The following is an 18,010-nucleotide window of genomic DNA, read 5'->3' as shown; positions in this document are numbered from 1 at the left end:
GTAAATAGATTGCAGGTGGCATCCATGCTACTCGTTTTTGATGGATAAACATTCTCACATTTTCATTTTCGAGTCTTCTTCTATGCACTTGATTTGTCAGTTCATTGGTGCTTATGCTAATGAATCTGTTGATTTGTGGATTATGAATCTAACTGGATTGGTTGTATGTTGTGTGTGTACAGGATAAAGCCGCTCTTGAAAGCCTGAGCCAACAGTTAAAACAGTCTGAAGACAGCAAGTTCACTCATGCAATGATGGACTTCGGCATCAGTGGCGATTCAGATGGTAAGATACTCTTTTACGGCCCATCATAAATTCATCTTTCAATTGATTTTATTGTGTCATCAAAAAGTTCAGTTTAAAGTCGCATGAAATAAAAATGCGTATCTATTTTCAATTTATTGATCTTATCGTGAACAACTCATCCATCCATGTTTTATTATTTATTTTTTGACCTCCTAACTTTTAACTTAAATACTTCAATCATTTCGCCTCCAAATAAACAGCCCTCACTGTCAACTGCAAGCTCACACCAGGACCCAGTCCTACATTTTTTGACATTTTTTCAATTTGTGCTAGTTTTTTTTCCTTTGATAATCTGTTTTACTCAGATGCGAGTCATAATATGGAAGAAAATATTTTAAAAACTTTAAAGATACATTAAGGTTAACGTGCAATGACCATGGACCCTATTTACTTCCCCATAATCCCCATAATTGTATCCTTGTTGCCAATTTCGCCTGCCAACTTGCTTTTAATCTTTCTCCTTTCCATTTTTCATGATTCTCAGTGGATAAAATTACATCAAACCGTACATTTCCATCTTATTTGATCTGTACTGTACTTATGATTATGTGTATCCCCACACTAACAGTGAGTCCCGGTTTTCCTTCTCCAGGAAGCCCAAGTGTGTCAGACTCACGGATCTTCAGGGAGGCTCGAGGACGTGGCAGCAGCGAACCGCACATCAAGCGGCCCATGAACGCCTTTATGGTCTGGGCTAAAGACGAGAGGAGGAAGATCCTTCAGGCTTTCCCTGACATGCACAACTCAAACATCAGCAAGATCCTTGGTGAGGGAGAGACAGCACTAGTAAATCTCTCCAACCACTTATCTAACCACTTCAGGTTTACTAGCGTCCGCTCTTGTTTCCAGCTGTGCAGTTTTTGACTCGAGGCTTTTGATCGATTTATATTCCATCCGGCTTTGATTCGCCACACACTGTATTCCCTAATTGGCTGAGATTTGTGGGTACATTAAATATGGGTTGGGCTTAAAGGCTGGCTCCTTCTGGAAGAACTATGCAGCCAGCCACAGAGAATCCCCTCTGTTCTTCCTCCCCAACACACACACAGCCCTTTCCCGCACTGCATTGTGTAACCACAGCCTAATGAATCGCTCTAGAGGGCCGACTCCAACAATGATGATATAATTCATTATGCATTAAACCAGCTCTCCAGTCTGTCTGACATTTTCTCCAGACCTCTGGGATTGTGTTTGACATTTTAAAGAGCTCCTAAGCGTTTTATAACGCTGGAAAATCTGGTTTTAATAAGGCCCCGCTCTCTCAATTGTTAACAGAAGGAGTTTCCCCTTTTCAGTGCTGGGTGCATGTCAGGGCCAGTGGTGACAGCTTTTTCCCATTAAACATACAGTAGGACTGTGTAAATTCAACACAGACTCACATATACACAAACGTATCACCCTGAACACACGTTTGCTGGAGTTTCTGGGACTGTGGCATGTGTACACAGTTGTGTGTGTTCACACATCTATGTTAATGAGAAATAAGAGACACAGGCCACAGGTATGCCTGTTGAGCTCTGATAATTAGATGGAGTGTGTTAGTGGCCCACTTAACCCGCTGTCACCTGGAATAATGTCTCACGTCACCAGTGTGTGTTTTGGAGGGCAGAGAGCACACTCTATTCTTCTCTGTTTGACATCAGCTCCACTCAAAGGTACTCATTAGACCAAACAAAAACCCTCTCTTAGTGCAAAGTACCAGTTCTGAGGCTAACGAAAGGCAGTTAAAAGCCGTACTGAGCATTGAGAGTGTGCAAAATTGCATATTTTAAAAATCGAATAGTCACTGGGTTGCCTGAATGATTAGTCGTCTAATGTGTCTTAAAGAAGCCCTGTATTAGTCTGGGTTTGAGTTCATCTGACCCTGATCTGCCACATTTTTCCTAAATGTTTACAGCTGTAGCGGCTTTCCCTTTCATTCTGTCTGAATCACAAGTGTGTTTGTTCTCTCTAACACCTTGTTGTTCTTGCAGGTTCTCGTTGGAAAGCCATGACCAACCTGGAAAAGCAGCCATATTATGAAGAACAGGCCCGTCTTAGTAAGCAGCACCTAGAGAAATATCCAGACTACAAATACAAACCACGACCCAAACGCACCTGCCTAGTGGACGGAAAGAAATTGCGCATTGGTGAATATAAGGCCATCATGCGCAACCGCAGACAGGAAATGCGGCAGTACTTCACCGTAGGGTACGTTTCATTATATAACACCTTCCAGTAATATATTCTTTTAAAGTCGACATCAAATTTACCCTGCTGAATTTCTTAATACACATTCCTTTTCTTACTGTGAAAGATCAATCAGTGCATTAATGAAGTAAAAATTCACACAGCTCTCCTTTGGGTGACATCAAGAAGCTCGCTAATTTTTCAACCCTTCCCTTTTTCACTATCTAGTTCCCAATAGACAAAATCAAGAACCCACCCCACATTTTTTGTTAAATATCCAATTTCACTCAGTAATATGTCACATTATGTAAGTAAAATGGGTTATGAATGCCATTTCAGGTTGACTTTCAGCATTTTTAACACAAAGTTGTATTCAAGTAACACGTTATAGTACCAATCATTTGACTAGCATCCCATGTTGCCTGTTTGTAAACTGTACACTTTTAGGAAACAACAATCTGATGAATGTTTTCACCCAGGCTCTGCTAACAGATTGCATGTTTGTTGTACAACAGGCAGCAGGCCCAGTTGCCCTTGTCCTCAGCGGGCGTTGTGTACCCAGGCGCGCTCTCTATGGCAGGAATGCCCTCTCCACAGATGCCCTCTGAGCACTCGAGCATGTCTAGTAGCCCCGAACCAGTCCCACCCAGCAGCCAGCCCTCTTACCTCACACACAAGAGGGAGGGGCCTCGCATTAAGGAGGAGCTCCGAATGGATGACGGCAACGGCGACGCCTATGATGAATTCGACTACGAAGACGATGACGGGGACTATGGCACTGACAGCGAGAATCACATCACTCAGTAAACCTGCCAATCACAGCCATCTCACCAGTCACCTGGCATCTCACGCAAGTAAACTTCATTCCGCCCCCATACACAGTCCAATCAGGAATCCTCCAGAGCCAAGCCCGATATCCACAGCAAAGCACAGGACCTGTCAATCAAAGTGACTGTTACATGGAAAGGAGGGTCTTGTAAAGGAAGTATAACACTTGCCTTGACTCCCGCTGAGCGAACGTACCGCAGCAAGTTCATATTGAATCACAAGTAAGCTACGACGACATAGGAAAAATTACTCTGAACCGGTTTGTTGTCGAGACATTTATTACTAAGGACCTGTCAGTCGACCCGTCATAGACACTTTAAAATGGTGGACCTGATTGTTTCTAAAGAGACACTTTTAAACAACTTTTTTTCTTGGTTCTATAATATTCTCACTCAGGTACACAGTGCCAACAAGTGGCTTGTGAATGTGATTTTGTTGTTTTTGTGCTACAGTTTTAATAGAGAAAAAAGACATTTATTTTCCTCTTCACCGTAAAGCACCTGACAGGAGTAAAATGACAAACATTTTCTATTTTTTTTCCTCTTCGGCGTGCTATTAGCTGAATCTCTTTCTATCATCCTCACGCCCATGTCCTCTCACTCAAAGATGTGTCTTCTGTTGGACGAAAGGATGGAAGGGAGGATTCTCGTCCCTTCACTCAGGAGTTCGGACATCGCTGGATGACAGACAATCCCTCCTTCCTCACATCTTTTCCTCTTGACACGCTTTTACTGTTCCTTTCTCCTCTTCTGTGGGAGCTTTGGATGTTGACGTCTCTCTCAGGTGTGGAGACAAACTTTACGAGATAGCACAAACTTTGTGTTTGGTGAACCGCTGACATGGCGATGGTTTTCGTGGAGAGTGAAGCCTCGAGCAGAATTATTGTACACGTGCACATTTCTTTATGTTTGTGTGTGTGTAGATGAATGCGCATTTTGCTAGGTTTTAAGTTAATTTTTATTACATGTAGACGGTTGATGTGCTGGTCATGTGAACATTTACAAAAGGAAAAAACATTCATATTCAATGCGTACGATTCATGCTAGCAGCCAGATCGGTGCTGAGGGAAGCCAAATGTTTAATAATAACGCTGCATTTATCATTCTTTTTGTTTTTATTTTTAGTCCGATCATTCGTTTGATAATTTTTTTTTTTCCATTCTTCCTTTAATTTTTTCCCATCATTCTCATTGTCTCCCTGAACAACCTTTTTCTGTCATCGCTGGGTGCAGGGAACACTGCACCTCATTCTGAAAGGAAAAGAGGAGACGCGGAGAGAAAAGCTCTCTAGAGGAGAGTCTGTGCTTGAATGGCATATTGAAGGAGGAGAATAGAGTTCCCACAAGCCCCGGTGCTCTGTTTTCAAAGGACAGCTCTGAGAGAAACCAGGGATCTCCGTACAAGACAAGCACGAGTGTGCGTTTCAATCAGCGCCACTTAATATATCTCACATCTCTACTCCTCCACAGGGATTTGTGTTTTATCTCTCTCTCCTCTTTTTTTCCATCTATCACTCGGTTTATCAGTGCAGAGGAGTCTCCGAGCCGTGCCATCAGTCATCCGCTCTCTGTGTGGCTCTGACTGACCCACTCCATCTTACTGCACCTGTGTGGCTGCTGTTGGCACGTCGATGGTGTTTGACTGACGGCTGCCCTAACTGTAACTACTCTGCCAGCCTCTCTCTGGCCTGGTGTGGGCATAAGCGGGCAGCTGGATGAGAGAAAGACAAGCTGTTAGGTGAACAGCAGCCAGACTCCAAACATTAATATCTGTGTTTTTTTCCCCTTTACATCTACCCAAAGGCCGTCCACTCACAACACATATCAAATTATATATTTAGAATGCACATGTATAACTAAAAACATTTTTGAATTTTCTGGCCTACTTGAGATTTTTTCTAACGATAAATATTAAAGGTACTCTGACGCCTGTAGCGCTAGCAAAGTGATGACCAATCGCATTTTGCGTGTTCGTCTTTGTCTAGTTTATTCAGTTCGATGAGGTCCAGTCCCGTCTGTTGTTTGTATTTGTGTTTTGCCTCCATGTCAACGTCACTCTGCTGTCGAGGTTGGGAGGAGCCGTTTCAGACTCTGCATGTTAATGTTTTAGTTTGTATTTGCAAATACTGTATTTTACTTTCATTAAAACTGCCTCTAGTGTAATAATATTATTAACAATAATTATAAGAATTGGCAGCATTTCCTAAGTTTAGTAAGTTATGTACAGTATAATTTATTATTTTCCTCCTTTTGGATTTTTTTTTATGATCGTATGGAAACTGCGCTTGATAAAGCATTATATTTAGCTGGGTAGGTATTTAGATCTAATCATTATGTTCAATATTCTGTTTTTTTGTTCTCCTTTTTTATTTTATTTGTTCTTATTTTTTTGTTGAATTAATCCTGTTCTGACGCTGATATATCTCTGAGAAAGTAGTCACGGTGAACTGCTGATATGAAGGAAAAGAGACATTTCTCTTTTTTTCATTTTCTTTTTCTCCTCCGTGCATTGTTCATGAACTCCAAACACATTTCTTAAAGCACTAGGACTCTGGACACTCGGAGTCAAACATAAGAAGAACATGATATTTTTATTTGTAATGGTTTATGTATAATGTGAAGTTTCCTTTCTGTTAATTCTCTTTTTCTTTTACTGAAGATAAAGAAAACGGCTATATTATACCCCAATTGTCATTGAACAGAAAGAGCGTGGAACTTGTTTACTGATATTTGTCATCCTCTCTCTTATGTTTCATTGGAACATCACTGGTTTAGAAAAATGCATTTGTTTACCTATTTTGTCAAATTGGGGTACAGTACACAGCACCTAACCCTTAAAAGGATAGTTCATCCAAAAAATGTAATTGACCAAGCCTATATGTCTTACTTTCTTCTGTAGAACACCAATGGAGACATTTAGCAGATTGTCCAAGCTGCTCTCTTCCATACAATAAGAGTAGATGGGGACCAGGGGTTCTGAAAAGAAATAAATGCATTGTAAAAGAGGTCCAAACAGCTGTGTTATATTCCTAAATCCTCTGAAGACTGAAAAGTCATTATTCCCTGAAAATCTTGCTTGAGCACGCCATTCACTTTCATTATGTGCAAAACAGCAGCTTGGACATTCTGTTAAACATCTTTAGTGCTTCACAGAAGATTAAAAGTGAAAGATGGTGGCAGGTAAACTATCCCTTTTAATCAGAAGACATGACTTTTCTGAATTGATCAAACTGTCTGATTCCAGTGAAGCTCCACTGAATGGCCATATTAGATGTTTTTATCTCCAGAATTGTTTTAGCTCCACACAGTCTCCCTCTGTCAATTAAGCTCACAGTAGTGACATCACAATCACAGAATAGCCACCATCTGATGTGACCATGCTTTCACATTTAGTAATTCCCACAATCATATCAATAGATAGGGACACGTATGCTGGCTGGCTTAACGTACAAGGTCACGTTCTGTCAACAAACTATCTTTCAGCATGGTAACCTCAGTCTTTAGAACTCTATATATGATAATTATGGCCTGTATTATGAACAATAATTGATAAGACAATCAAAGTCATGTGTGGAGCTCAAAACAATGTTAAATGACATCAAACAAAAAGTACTTAGAAACTTATCTTACCATCTCAACTTGAAAATCGAGAAAGATAATTATGTAAATATAGCATAGAGTTATAGATTTATATTTTGTTCATAACACAGTGTAATATAAGTTGTATATTTCTTTCTCTCTTTTATTGATGTTATTCATGCCACACTAAAAGCAAGAGTTTTACTGTACTCTTATGGAAAAAAAAAAAAAGAAAAAAAAAAGCAAGCTGTGGGTTACCACCATCTGTTCTAAGTTGACGTTTTTCAGTATTACTGCCAGTCAAGGCTCAAATAAAAACAGCAACGTGTTCTGTATCTCTACTGTGTGTCTGTGGCTCCTTCTTCTGCCCTACTGCAACTCACCAACTCCATAATTAAACTCTAGCAGTCCAGAACTGCCAAAAAGCACCACACTGCACACTAAATACTATCTGTCTACTGTTACGTGCCAACACATGAAGCAATCGCAACATTTTTAGGCCAAACAAAGGGAATTCCCAGTGCTGAACGTCATTGTATGTGTCTGGAATTACATGCGTCACGCAGGATAGTAGGACACCTGCTGAGGTTACAAATATTTTTAGAAGAATGTTCATAAATTACACAGTATTGTTAACAAATCTTAAAGGTTTGTCTCGATCGCTCCCCCTCAAGTAGGTGGTCTTAGATGTTTTAACTTTCATACCAGACTTCCTAAACCACACATTTCAATTAGAAATAATATTTGTGCCACAAATCAAAAAATTGCCTAGTGTTATCATACAATTAAAGAACCCAAAGCAATAAAAAATACCACTTTGTGCACACAGAGTATGTCTGGATTAGATTTCAGTCAAAATAATGAGGCTCTGGTGCTGCCCTCAAAGGAGCGTAACAGTAGGATTTATGGTAGTAAAAATCGCATTCATTTTCAAAAAAATACATACTTTTTGCAAAACTTTAAGACCAAAAGTTGCTAAGCAAGTGTATCTGCTTTTGTTCATTAAAAAGTGAAGTACTACATTACCCACAAATTTTTTATATAGTATATTATACATATATATATATATATATATATATATATATATATATATTGTCCAATACACTTTCATTTTTATATTAAACTTCACATTTGTATATTGTGTTTTATGTTGTTTATATAGTTCACTCCCTTAAAAAAAAGGACACCGTCATGTACTTTTGTCTTTTGTCCAATTTTCAAATACTTGTGACTGTTTGACTTTGTTTCAAGGCTTGCAACTCTCATCTGAAATGTCTGAAATTCCTCTGGAGAAAATAAAATACTCCTAAAACCAAGGCTGCTTAAAAAGACAAACCTAACTCTGTAGCAGAGCACCCAATTTTTTCCACCAATCAGAAGGCCAGAGACCAATGGATCACATCTGGTCTAATTAACCACAACAAGCATGGCGGAATGGAAACAATAGAAAGGACAATGGATAAAGGTAAGGTTATCTTTTGAAATTCACAAGCTTTATGTAATGAAATATGATAGTTGTGGTAATGTCAATGCTTTTGTAAAAGCTGCTAGGTTCTGTGCTCTTGTCTTTTCTGGCCCTGTAATGTTTCCTCTCTGGTGGGTCTGTGCTGCTGTCTTGAGTGTTTGTCTGAGAGGGAGTTAAGTACTCCAAATTTTCATTTAAACGCGGTGGAAAGTGGGCTGGAAAATTGAGTCTTTAAGTCTTTAAGTGAAGTAGCGTAGCTCAGGGCACTGTAAATATTTGATTTTTTGCCTGTAGCTAATACTGAATAGAGTGTTTTATAAGAGTGTGTGCATTTCTGCTCAGTATGAGGCTAAGTACAGAAAAGGAACATCTGATTCCTCGAGTTATCTTTCCTGCTGTCTGTTTCGCCGTCTCTGCTGAGTGCCGAATGGAAAAAGGGGGGCAAGATGTTTTCACAAGGCAACAGCATCATCTGAGGGAAGCAATTAGCATAATTCAGAGTGTGTATTTACTGTTTTTACATGTTTGTAAGCTCATGCTAGCTTATGTATTTTTACAGTTACCATGTCTGTGCGCGTGATGCATATGTCTGTGTGTGTGTGTGAGTTCCAGAGAGCTTCTGCGACAGCTCAGTGAAATGTGCAGATTTGAAGCGTGGGTGTTTGGAGATTGAGTGAAAACGATGTCACATTAATGATTTAAAGTAGGTAATAGGATGTGATGTGCCTCCAGAGCCGCCAGCTAAGCTGAGTTTAAGACACTCCGCTAATGTATTCATGAAGAGGGGGGGATTATAGAGTACTCAGAACTCCAACACACACGCAATCACACACACATTACCAATGACAGACAAATGTGTACACACACGACACCTTAGCACGACCGAAGCCAAACGCATCTGCACTTGCACTACAGAGGCAAAACGTTAACACGCATGCCATTCAACATCACAGCGGCCAAATACATACGGCTGTCACCAGAGCGAATGTCAGACAACAGGTTAAGCACTAAATATAAACCAAACCAAACAAAATCACCAAACTCCCAACACTTGCAACTTCATACATCCACTGAAATATGACAAAAACCTAAACAAATAAACTAAATGACAACTGACAGTTGTGACTGGGAAACCCATGATACTTTTTTTTATCATGCTCAGTTGCTCGTCATGCTTATCACGTGACACAGCATTTTTTTCCCCTTTTTATTCGAAATATTTCCAACTATATCAGGAAATATCTCGATTCTCAAATATGTGTAAGTAAATGCGTTTTGCACCTTTATAGATTGTTATTTGATCAATAAATGGTGATTGGCAAAGTAGACTGATAGCGTAATCTATTAACTACACATAAAAACCCGACTTTTTACTTAAGTAGGCTACCAGATATGGGTGTCATGGCATAAAATATGTTTAATACGACTGACTTTGTATTTAATGTTGAATTTAATAACAATATTGTAAGTTACTAATTATAATACTTTTATTTTACAGAGAGCAAAGAACATTTACATTATCAAATAACATTTTCATTCAGTCAAGCCAGAGTTCAGGCACTCTGAAAAACTCCCATTAAAATCACTGAAGCTGTTTACACTGTGAAATTAATATCTTACTTACATTCGTACGTACGCACATCTGCACTTTGTTGTTTCTGACGAGAGAATTCGCCAGATAATTAAGTCAGTCAGCAAGTGAACAAAACACAACGTTTCAGCGAGGACTCATCTGAACGTCTCTGATTGGCCATTGCATTCATAAGCTCAACAGAATCGTGTGTGATTGGTTATAATGCAGTGCTGTACAGACGCGTCTGTCTCTGGCCAGAGTTGCCAAGTCCACATATTATATGCGACTTTGGGCTTCTTCTTTTGTAAAGTTGCGTGAAAAAATTCCAGGTCGCGGATTGCAGTTTCTTGGGCTTATTTTACAAAATATGGTTGCTTGTTAGGAAAATCTGACAAGCAATTTAGTTTATTTTCATTTATGTTCACTGTATTCTCCAATGCATTGATTGACACTCTGTCTGCTCACAGTTAATAGCCAATCAGTGCAAAAATATAAGAACATGATTTTTCTTCAATGAGGGATTGGAGAAAAATCACGTTAAAAAAAAGGTGCGTGATGCTGTAATCCAAGTGATGATAGTAGTAGGGGGTGGGACAATATATCGATATGGCATTGTTGTCCTTCATGCGATACGAGAATCGATATCTGGCGCCAAATATCGATATTTTACTACAATACAATACTACAATATATTACTACAATAAGACGCTCTATACAGATTTCCCTGCTCCCAGCATCTAAAAAAATGCGTGGAAATCAAAGCGCTCTGAGCAACCATGAACTGCGTTCTCTATGAAGATGGGGAAGCACGAGGAACCGAAGGATAAACAGATTTCCAGCCACTGTATTAGCTCTACTGCTCTATATATGTTTATGGAGATAAAAGGAGATGGAGATAAAAAAAAAAAACTGCCCCGGAATAGCTACCAGCATTGACTGTAGGCATCGATCACGTTATTATTGCAGAGCGCATATTGAGTCCGTGAGTAGCCTAACCTCTCCGCTCGGATCGCAGGTGAATTTCCCTCACTATATGAGTGAGAGAGAGTGGCGCTGGCGCGTCCAGTTTTATGTCAACAAAACTGGATGCTCTCCCTCTCTCCCAGATATTACAAGTGCGCGTTAGGGCACCGATCGGCAGAAACAACTGCACCTATGGCATGGACGACGAAACAAAACCTCGTCAGAGCCGTAACGCGGCGCAGAATTGTGCAGTGTGTTTGCTTGCAGCACGTCTACATTTGAAATAATGAACCTGAGCGCGCAAAAGACGCGATGTGAATGCCCCCCCTCTAACAGTTTGGACTTGAATAAAAAAGAAAACTTGCACTTAACCTTTTCACAGGCATTTTGTTTTCATAGTTAGACAGATACCGTGATGTATCATTATAGAATTGTCTAGCAATATATTATCGCAGAATCGCTGTATCGTGATATTATCGTATCGTGAGCCATGTACCGTTATTCGTATCGTATCGTGAGGTACCCTGTGATTCCCACCCCTAGATAGTAGTAGTCAGAGAAGTGGGATGACTTTTTCTTTTATAAGGTAGCCTAATTTTTACAATGTTTTAGTAATGTATTAATTATCACAGGCTGTAATAAAAAAAACAAGTAGGCCTATACTAATACTACGAGTATATATATTTGGTTCTAATAGCCAATATTTTAGTAGGCTTTAAATATGTGGCTATGTTACAGCTCCCCTTTGAAGCTCTTGTGTTTTTCTCCTTTTCCATCTCTCCAATCCTATTCTGCTCACAGGTGATTGGAGATGAGATTTGTTCCTGCTTTGTTGCAGTTTGCTGATTTTTGCAGGCTCATTCATTGGTAATAAATAATTGATAATAAATTATATTGACGATAATAAATTATAAAAAAAATATTGGGCTTGTTTTTGAAGCCATGGTTGCTTATTTGTCTCACGAGAGTTGGCAAGCGTCTCTGGCTCAGCGCCAGCCGGCGACCACAGATTTGAATTTAGCAGCTGATGCTCTGCCGCACTGCACGTTCTAATCACACCGGTGTGATTGTATCAGATATAAAAAAATACTATACTGCTATTTTTTTTGTCTTTTGGAAGCTGCATTCAAAATTCACTTGGCTCAGAAATCTGAGGGGACACGTGCCCCCTCTCTTTCAATGGGCATGACACCTCTGGGCCTACTCACAATAAGCATCGATTCATTTATTCTGTGAGCAAAAGTGTTTCAAGGGACAGTTCACTATAAAAATTATCTCATCATTTACTCACCCTCATGTCATTCCAGGCCTGGATGGCTTTCTTTCTTCTGCATAACACAAGAGAAGATATTTTGAGGATGAAAAAAAGTTTCAGTGTTTTTTTACAATGTCATGAATTTTTTTTTTAGAGGCTTTAATTAGGCTACAGGTATGACTACATTTTTTTTTAAAATTTTTGTATGTGTAAATAATTTTTAATAATAATAAAAAAAATACAGAATGCATCTTTCTATGAACAATGTATGACAATGTTTCGCATCTTGTGGCCCTTCAAAGTGAATTCAGTGTGTGTGGTCCGGGGATGTGCTAGACCTGCAAACACAGCTGTAAATGGTTTATTCTGCTATTTAGCTTCAGTTTAACAGTAGGTGAGAGACAGGCATGGCATTGAGAGGAACAGCACAGCCTAAGGCTGCTGTCCAATCAGCTCTGACACATATTTCCCCTTACAGACGACACATTATGTTTGTTCTCATTCAGTGACTTCATCAACAGCTGGCCTACTCCACCCCCCATCAATGTTCATTCATATGAAATCATATTATTTTGTTTTTGAGAGGCGTCTGCCTGCCTTGCATCTCTCTCTCTCTCTTGTGCATTTGACAGTTCTTATCTCAGGTCTTATTTCAGATAGTCTCAGTCTGAGTTGACACGTCCATAGTCTGTAATAGCACAGCTTATAACACATTATACATATTACGTTGCGTTTAAACATTCAAGAAATTAACCATTCATGCGCAATAAGATGCTAAGGGGAACTCAAATCGGTACTCCCTTATGGACTGTCAATATGGTTTTCTGCAACAACACATACACCCAAACTATATGCACAAATATCGAAAGTCTCCTGTTAGCAACACAGCGTGTGAGTACTAAACGGAGTTCATTTTTACAGCTTTTTGCAAAAAATGTCAAAATGCCCATCTTGGTTGGTATTCACAAGACTCTTAAGTGAATTTAAACATTTAAGGGGGGGAAAATGATGTGTATCAATATACTGGATCTGTACATTAGGTCTTAAAGTTACATCTGTCTAATATACCTTCTGCTGTCTATGTCAAATAATGTCAGTCAAACAAAAGACAAAGAAAATTACTCATGGTGCTTGGCTGTGCTTAAAGGTGCAATATGTAATATTTGACAGCTAGCGGTTAAAATGGGAACTGCAGTCCAAATTCAAAATGTTGGAGAGCATTGTTTCTCATGCGGGTTGCCAGATTGAGGACACGCTACAGGAATGAGCGCAATTGACAACGGAAGGAAACAAGCCTTACACCATAAGTTGATGAGTTGATTTATCCATGCTTTAATATGCCTCTTGTCATAGAGTGGAAGCCGATGCTTTTTAGGTTAGCTTGTATGTGCGATCTGACCCAGTTCGTTTGTTGGCTTTCATGGCTGCAATACACTGTGTTTTCCACCAACTGGCAACCTGGCGTGTCGAAATACTACTGGGTACATTGACAGTGGGTGGAATTACACAGACCGAAACAAAAACAAACATTCTGACACGGAACGCACGTCAATTCAACATAGAATAATAATTGTTTTTTAAAGAAACAAGTATGTAACCTTACCATGTTTCCTAACTATCTGCAAACATATTATGGTATTTTATGCTTTAGTACAGTCAAAAATGTACATACTGCACCTTTAACTTTTGTATAGTTAGTAAGAATTATTGTACATATAATTCACACAGTGACGACTAAGCATTTTTTTACATTTGATTTTTTTGGATTCTGTTATACAAGTAGACCTTGTATTTGAACATATATATTCATACTTGAAAAATGATATGCACTTGTCCCATTGTTTGGAATTTGCTTCTTTGTTCTTGTTTTCCTGATTTTTTTGTGTCCTCAAACTTGAGAACTTCTTACTTGTATTAGTTAAGATTAGTTTTTGTTTTTTGCGGTGATATTAAAATTGGTATAGATCATTGTTAAATTTCAATGGTACATTAGGGACCAGACTTTATGCTGCAAGTCAAATGTTTGGCTACACGAACCTATAAGCTCAGAGTTACGAAAAACTCTTTTGTGTTGTTGATTCTGTTTATTCATGCATCATTATAAGCACAAATATGATCAAAACACCACTGCAATTTCAGCAATTGTAAAAGTTTTGGATACAGCGCTTAACATTTTGTACCGCCAGTTTGACTGTTTGTGCTTTATCTGGAGAACAGCTTGACTAAGCGGTATGTGAGGAAACCGCTTGCACCCGCTGGCCTCCATTTGTAATTTATCAAATTGATTTTTGAAGCATTTTTCTCCAGCCAGTTTTTTGCGGTGATATTAAAATTGGTATAGATAATTGTTAAATTTCAATGGTACATTAGGGACCAGACTTTATGCTGCAAGTCAAATGTTTGGCTACACGAACCTATAAGCTCAGAGTTACGAAAAACTCTTGTGTTGTTGATTCTGTTTATTCATGCATCATTATAAGCACAAATATGATCAAAACACCACTGCAATTTCAGCAATTGTAAAAGTTTTGGATACAGCGCTTAACATTTTGTACCGCCAGTTTGACTGTTTGTGCTTTATCTGGAGAACAGCTTGACTAAGCGGTATGTGAGGAAACCGCTTGCACCCGCTGGCCTCCATTTGTAATTTATCAAATTGATTTTTGAAGCATTTTTCTCCAGCCATTAACACCCGAATCCACACATGCTAATATTATGCTAATAGTATGTTAATTGAGAGGGGAGCTGCTAAGCAGGCCTGCTGTCAGGAGCTCTTGTGAAAACTGGGTGGGTTCACTCGCAAGCTGCAAAACGAGCCGCAACACAAATAAACAAATCTCTAAAAGCTTACGGGAGCAGCGCTGCATGTTAACGCACAAAGGAGGGGGGGCAGTCGGCCACTCATCAGAATGAACAAATGTGTGATTAAAAGCAAGGCTGTAGTCCTGGATATCATTCGTCCATGTCACACAGAACGTGTTTTTGCATTTAAAAAACAAGACATGCATGGCAGTGCAATGAAAACCCCTAGGTATAGAGATGCATTTTCAAAGTTGAACTACTTTTAACTTGAGTGCATCATTTTTAGAATTGTGTTTCAAGTGCGAGACATGAGTGCAACAGTCTGTTGTCCGTCTACCACATGCTTACTTCAAACAACAGAAAAGCAGAGAAATGAAAAATGTGAGGCTACATCTACATTAATCCGGATACATTTGAAAGTGGCATCTTTGTTTCAAAATGCTCTCCGTACACACTAGTGTTTTCAAGCGTATTTCAAAAGTTTCTCATTCACACTGAAACATCGGAAACCGTTAAATTTGCCTTAGTGTGCATGTGTAAAACGTAAAAAGCTCATTGTGATGATACAGGCATAACAGATTCCATGCAATTCTTCTGGCAGGATCATTTTATTTATGAAAATATCCCACCATTCACTGGCGTCCAGGTCGCAATCACTCACTATTATATATGTTTGATCTAAAATGCAACTGCACTCATTCAGGACAGCAATTGAGAGTAAATTTCCTGTCATCTTTGCAAAACTGTAATATGAAGAGTGTACAAAGTAACATCTAAACATGCATCATCGTTTTCAAAAGCGTATTCACAGTTCACACTAAAATGCCGTTTTCAAATTTATCCACTTTGGAGAGCGTTTTCAAAAAGCTCTGTTTTCGTTGACAAAAACGCACTCTCAGTGTGAACGGAAAGCCAAAACGGAGAGAAAAAGATGCGTTTCAAACGAATACATTTGAGTGTGGACAAAGCCTGAGAGGCAGGATAGTGGAATGAAAAAAGGGTGTGCTTTTAAAAAGTTAAATGCAGTGTAAAGCACAAGACACTGCAAAAAGACGTAAGCGCAATGGTCAAACACATCTGTTTAGCGGGTATTTACATAGAAAAACATTAGAAAACAGCATAGTGGGATGCAAAAACATGTTCTGTGTAAAACTTAACCTGCATGGACCATATCGACACAAGATGTGTTGTGTCCCAATTCACGTGTTATCTGTCCTAAATAGTAAATTAGAATGTAGAATTTGAGGGTCCCAAATCGTAGTATTGAAATGAGTATTCCAAAGAAACCCAGATGGTCTGTTATTTCCAGTGGAAACACTTTAACAGTGTTATAATATTACTCACAATCCATTGCCCATTGGAGGAGGATTCTGTTCAGCACTACAAACACCAAAATAAAACGTGTTAAAAAAACTACAAACATGGCAGACTTGCAAGTCCCACAGTTCAGTAGAGAGGTTAAGATAAAGGGGTTTGAGTGATTAATAATCAATATCTTAACCTAACTTAACTTAAATATTTATTTAATCTGCAACAGCACTGTGAACTTTTAAAGACACACTTGGACATTACCTTTTATTTATGCATTATGCAAAAACATGAGGAGAGTCTTTCACATGAAGGACCCCCTTAAATGTATATCAGCGTGATACTTATTTTCTTTTCAATATGGAAGGATATTTTTGAATGTAAATGAAATTAACTTGAATGTGTAGTGTGAATATGAGGACGTTGACTGTGACAAGATAATTGACAGGCCAGTTTATGGTCACAAAACCTGCCTACTCTTCTGCTATACACTCAAAATTATGTACGTTTGCATTACAAAAAGAGTAAATGAATTTAGGGCATAATATAAGAAGAACCTGCGATTGTTTTATAGACCTAATCAGTTCTCTTGTTTTTGTTCTTCATATGCTTTCTCTGCTCCAAGGTCTTTTATTTATTTAATTTGTATTTTATTTTTTGATTGAGGACTTGAAAAAAAGGGCATGATAGGTACAATATCTGTTTCTTACACTAGTTCTGAAGCGCGTTACTTACTCAGCTTGTTGTAGCCGTTCATCTGTATCGCGCGTCTCATAATGTCCATCTCCAGCAAGAGAGCCACACCTGCATCTTAATGAGGTCTATAATACCCGGGGAAATATATGAGTTAGCATTCCCATGACTTTCACTGGCAGGACTGTACACTGTTTTCGATATAATTAACCAATTTCCCACGAGCAAAGAGCCGTTTTTCGGAATATTGGCACAGCAGTGATTTGGCGATGCCTCGTGCGCAATACGGCCATGTTAGACCAACAGCACTTTTTTCGTGTAAAATTGCTTTTAAATTTCATTAAACAAGAAGCTAATATTGAGTAACTTACGTTTGCCGTTGCGAAATTAGGTACAAACAGCAGAATCAACCATCATGCGCCTCCGAGCAACATGCACTTGTAGCGCTTCATTCCTCCTGAATCATGAATGAACTAGTGCTTCGAACGAATCGTTTGAGTGAGTGATTCAGTGACTCGCTCATAAAGACAGTCACTTATCGCCGCCCTACTGGCAAAATAATGGAATCTACAGAACGCTAAAGTGCTGTTAAACACTGTTCAGCTAAAAAAAATAAAAAAAATCTGCTGAACTGATTTGTATAAATTCTTATGTTTTATTTAGTCAGAATACACAGAAAATTTTGAAAGGCCATCAATTAAGAAATAATTTTAGTTACAGTGCAGCTCTGTCCTGTACCTCCATATGCCTCTTTGTCTCCAAAAGCCCACTGCTGACCTCTTCAGGAAGTGGAATTGTCACTCTAGAAAAGCATCTCCTTTCCCTTCTAAGACTTGTTTTTGCCCTTTCACTGACAGTGCACTGGAGCACATCTTTAATTTGCCCTGGTCGCCATTTGCTCTGTGCTCGAAGACTTTTGAGTTTTTGTTTTTTTCTGGCAAATATTTATTTTTGATTTGCCAGAATGAGAGAGGCCCCACTGGCATGTTCTGGGGCAGTATTGCTCATGCCCTCAGTGCGGTGACCGCTATTGCCAGCTGTTGACTTTGTAGCTGAAATTTGTTTAAATAT

General features: G+C 39.0%; 1 protein-coding gene and 2 long non-coding RNA genes across 5 annotated transcripts in view; 2 read left to right on the top strand and 1 right to left on the bottom strand.

Moving 5' to 3' along the window:
• LOC107590035 (transcription factor SOX-5-like) overlaps nt 1–3,301 on the top strand; it is a 217,930-nt gene extending 214,629 nt beyond the window's left edge. For both annotated transcript variants that reach the window (XM_016278638.1, XM_016278646.1), the window contains 4 exons: nt 183–285; nt 899–1,072; nt 2,280–2,496; nt 2,991–3,301. In XM_016278638.1, the coding sequence (XP_016134124.1) occupies nt 183–285; nt 899–1,072; nt 2,280–2,496; nt 2,991–3,282 (786 nt within the window). In that variant the 3' untranslated portion in view covers nt 3,283–3,301. The remainder of the gene's footprint in view (nt 1–182; nt 286–898; nt 1,073–2,279; nt 2,497–2,990) is intronic.
• Nucleotides 3,302–3,402: 101 nt separating this feature from the next.
• Nucleotides 3,403–17,419, bottom strand: LOC107590087 (uncharacterized). 2 transcript variants are annotated; one of them, XR_001609742.1, is made up of 4 exons: nt 17,311–17,419; nt 16,982–17,067; nt 3,537–6,277; nt 3,403–3,478 (listed from the first exon to the last, which is right to left on the bottom strand). It is a non-coding gene; the product is annotated as an uncharacterized lncRNA (long non-coding RNA). The 2 variants fall into 2 exon arrangements; XR_001609741.1 differs by lacking the exon at nt 3,403–3,478 and adding an exon at nt 12,173–12,209 and having other exon boundaries at nt 3,844–6,277.
• The window catches only part of LOC107590097 (uncharacterized), a 37,375-nt gene continuing 27,619 nt past the window's right edge, over nt 8,255–18,010 (top strand). The window contains exon 1 of the long non-coding RNA XR_001609743.1: nt 8,255–8,345. This is a non-coding gene — a long non-coding RNA (uncharacterized lncRNA). The remainder of the gene's footprint in view (nt 8,346–18,010) is intronic.

Source organism: Sinocyclocheilus grahami, unplaced genomic scaffold (genome assembly GCF_001515645.1).
Source record: "Sinocyclocheilus grahami isolate Dianchi unplaced genomic scaffold, SAMN03320097.WGS_v1.1 scaffold8.1, whole genome shotgun sequence".
NCBI lineage: Eukaryota > Metazoa > Chordata > Actinopteri > Cypriniformes > Cyprinidae > Sinocyclocheilus > Sinocyclocheilus grahami.
The sequence above is the reverse complement of the archived record's forward strand: the minus strand, read 5'-3'. Positions and strand labels throughout refer to the sequence as shown.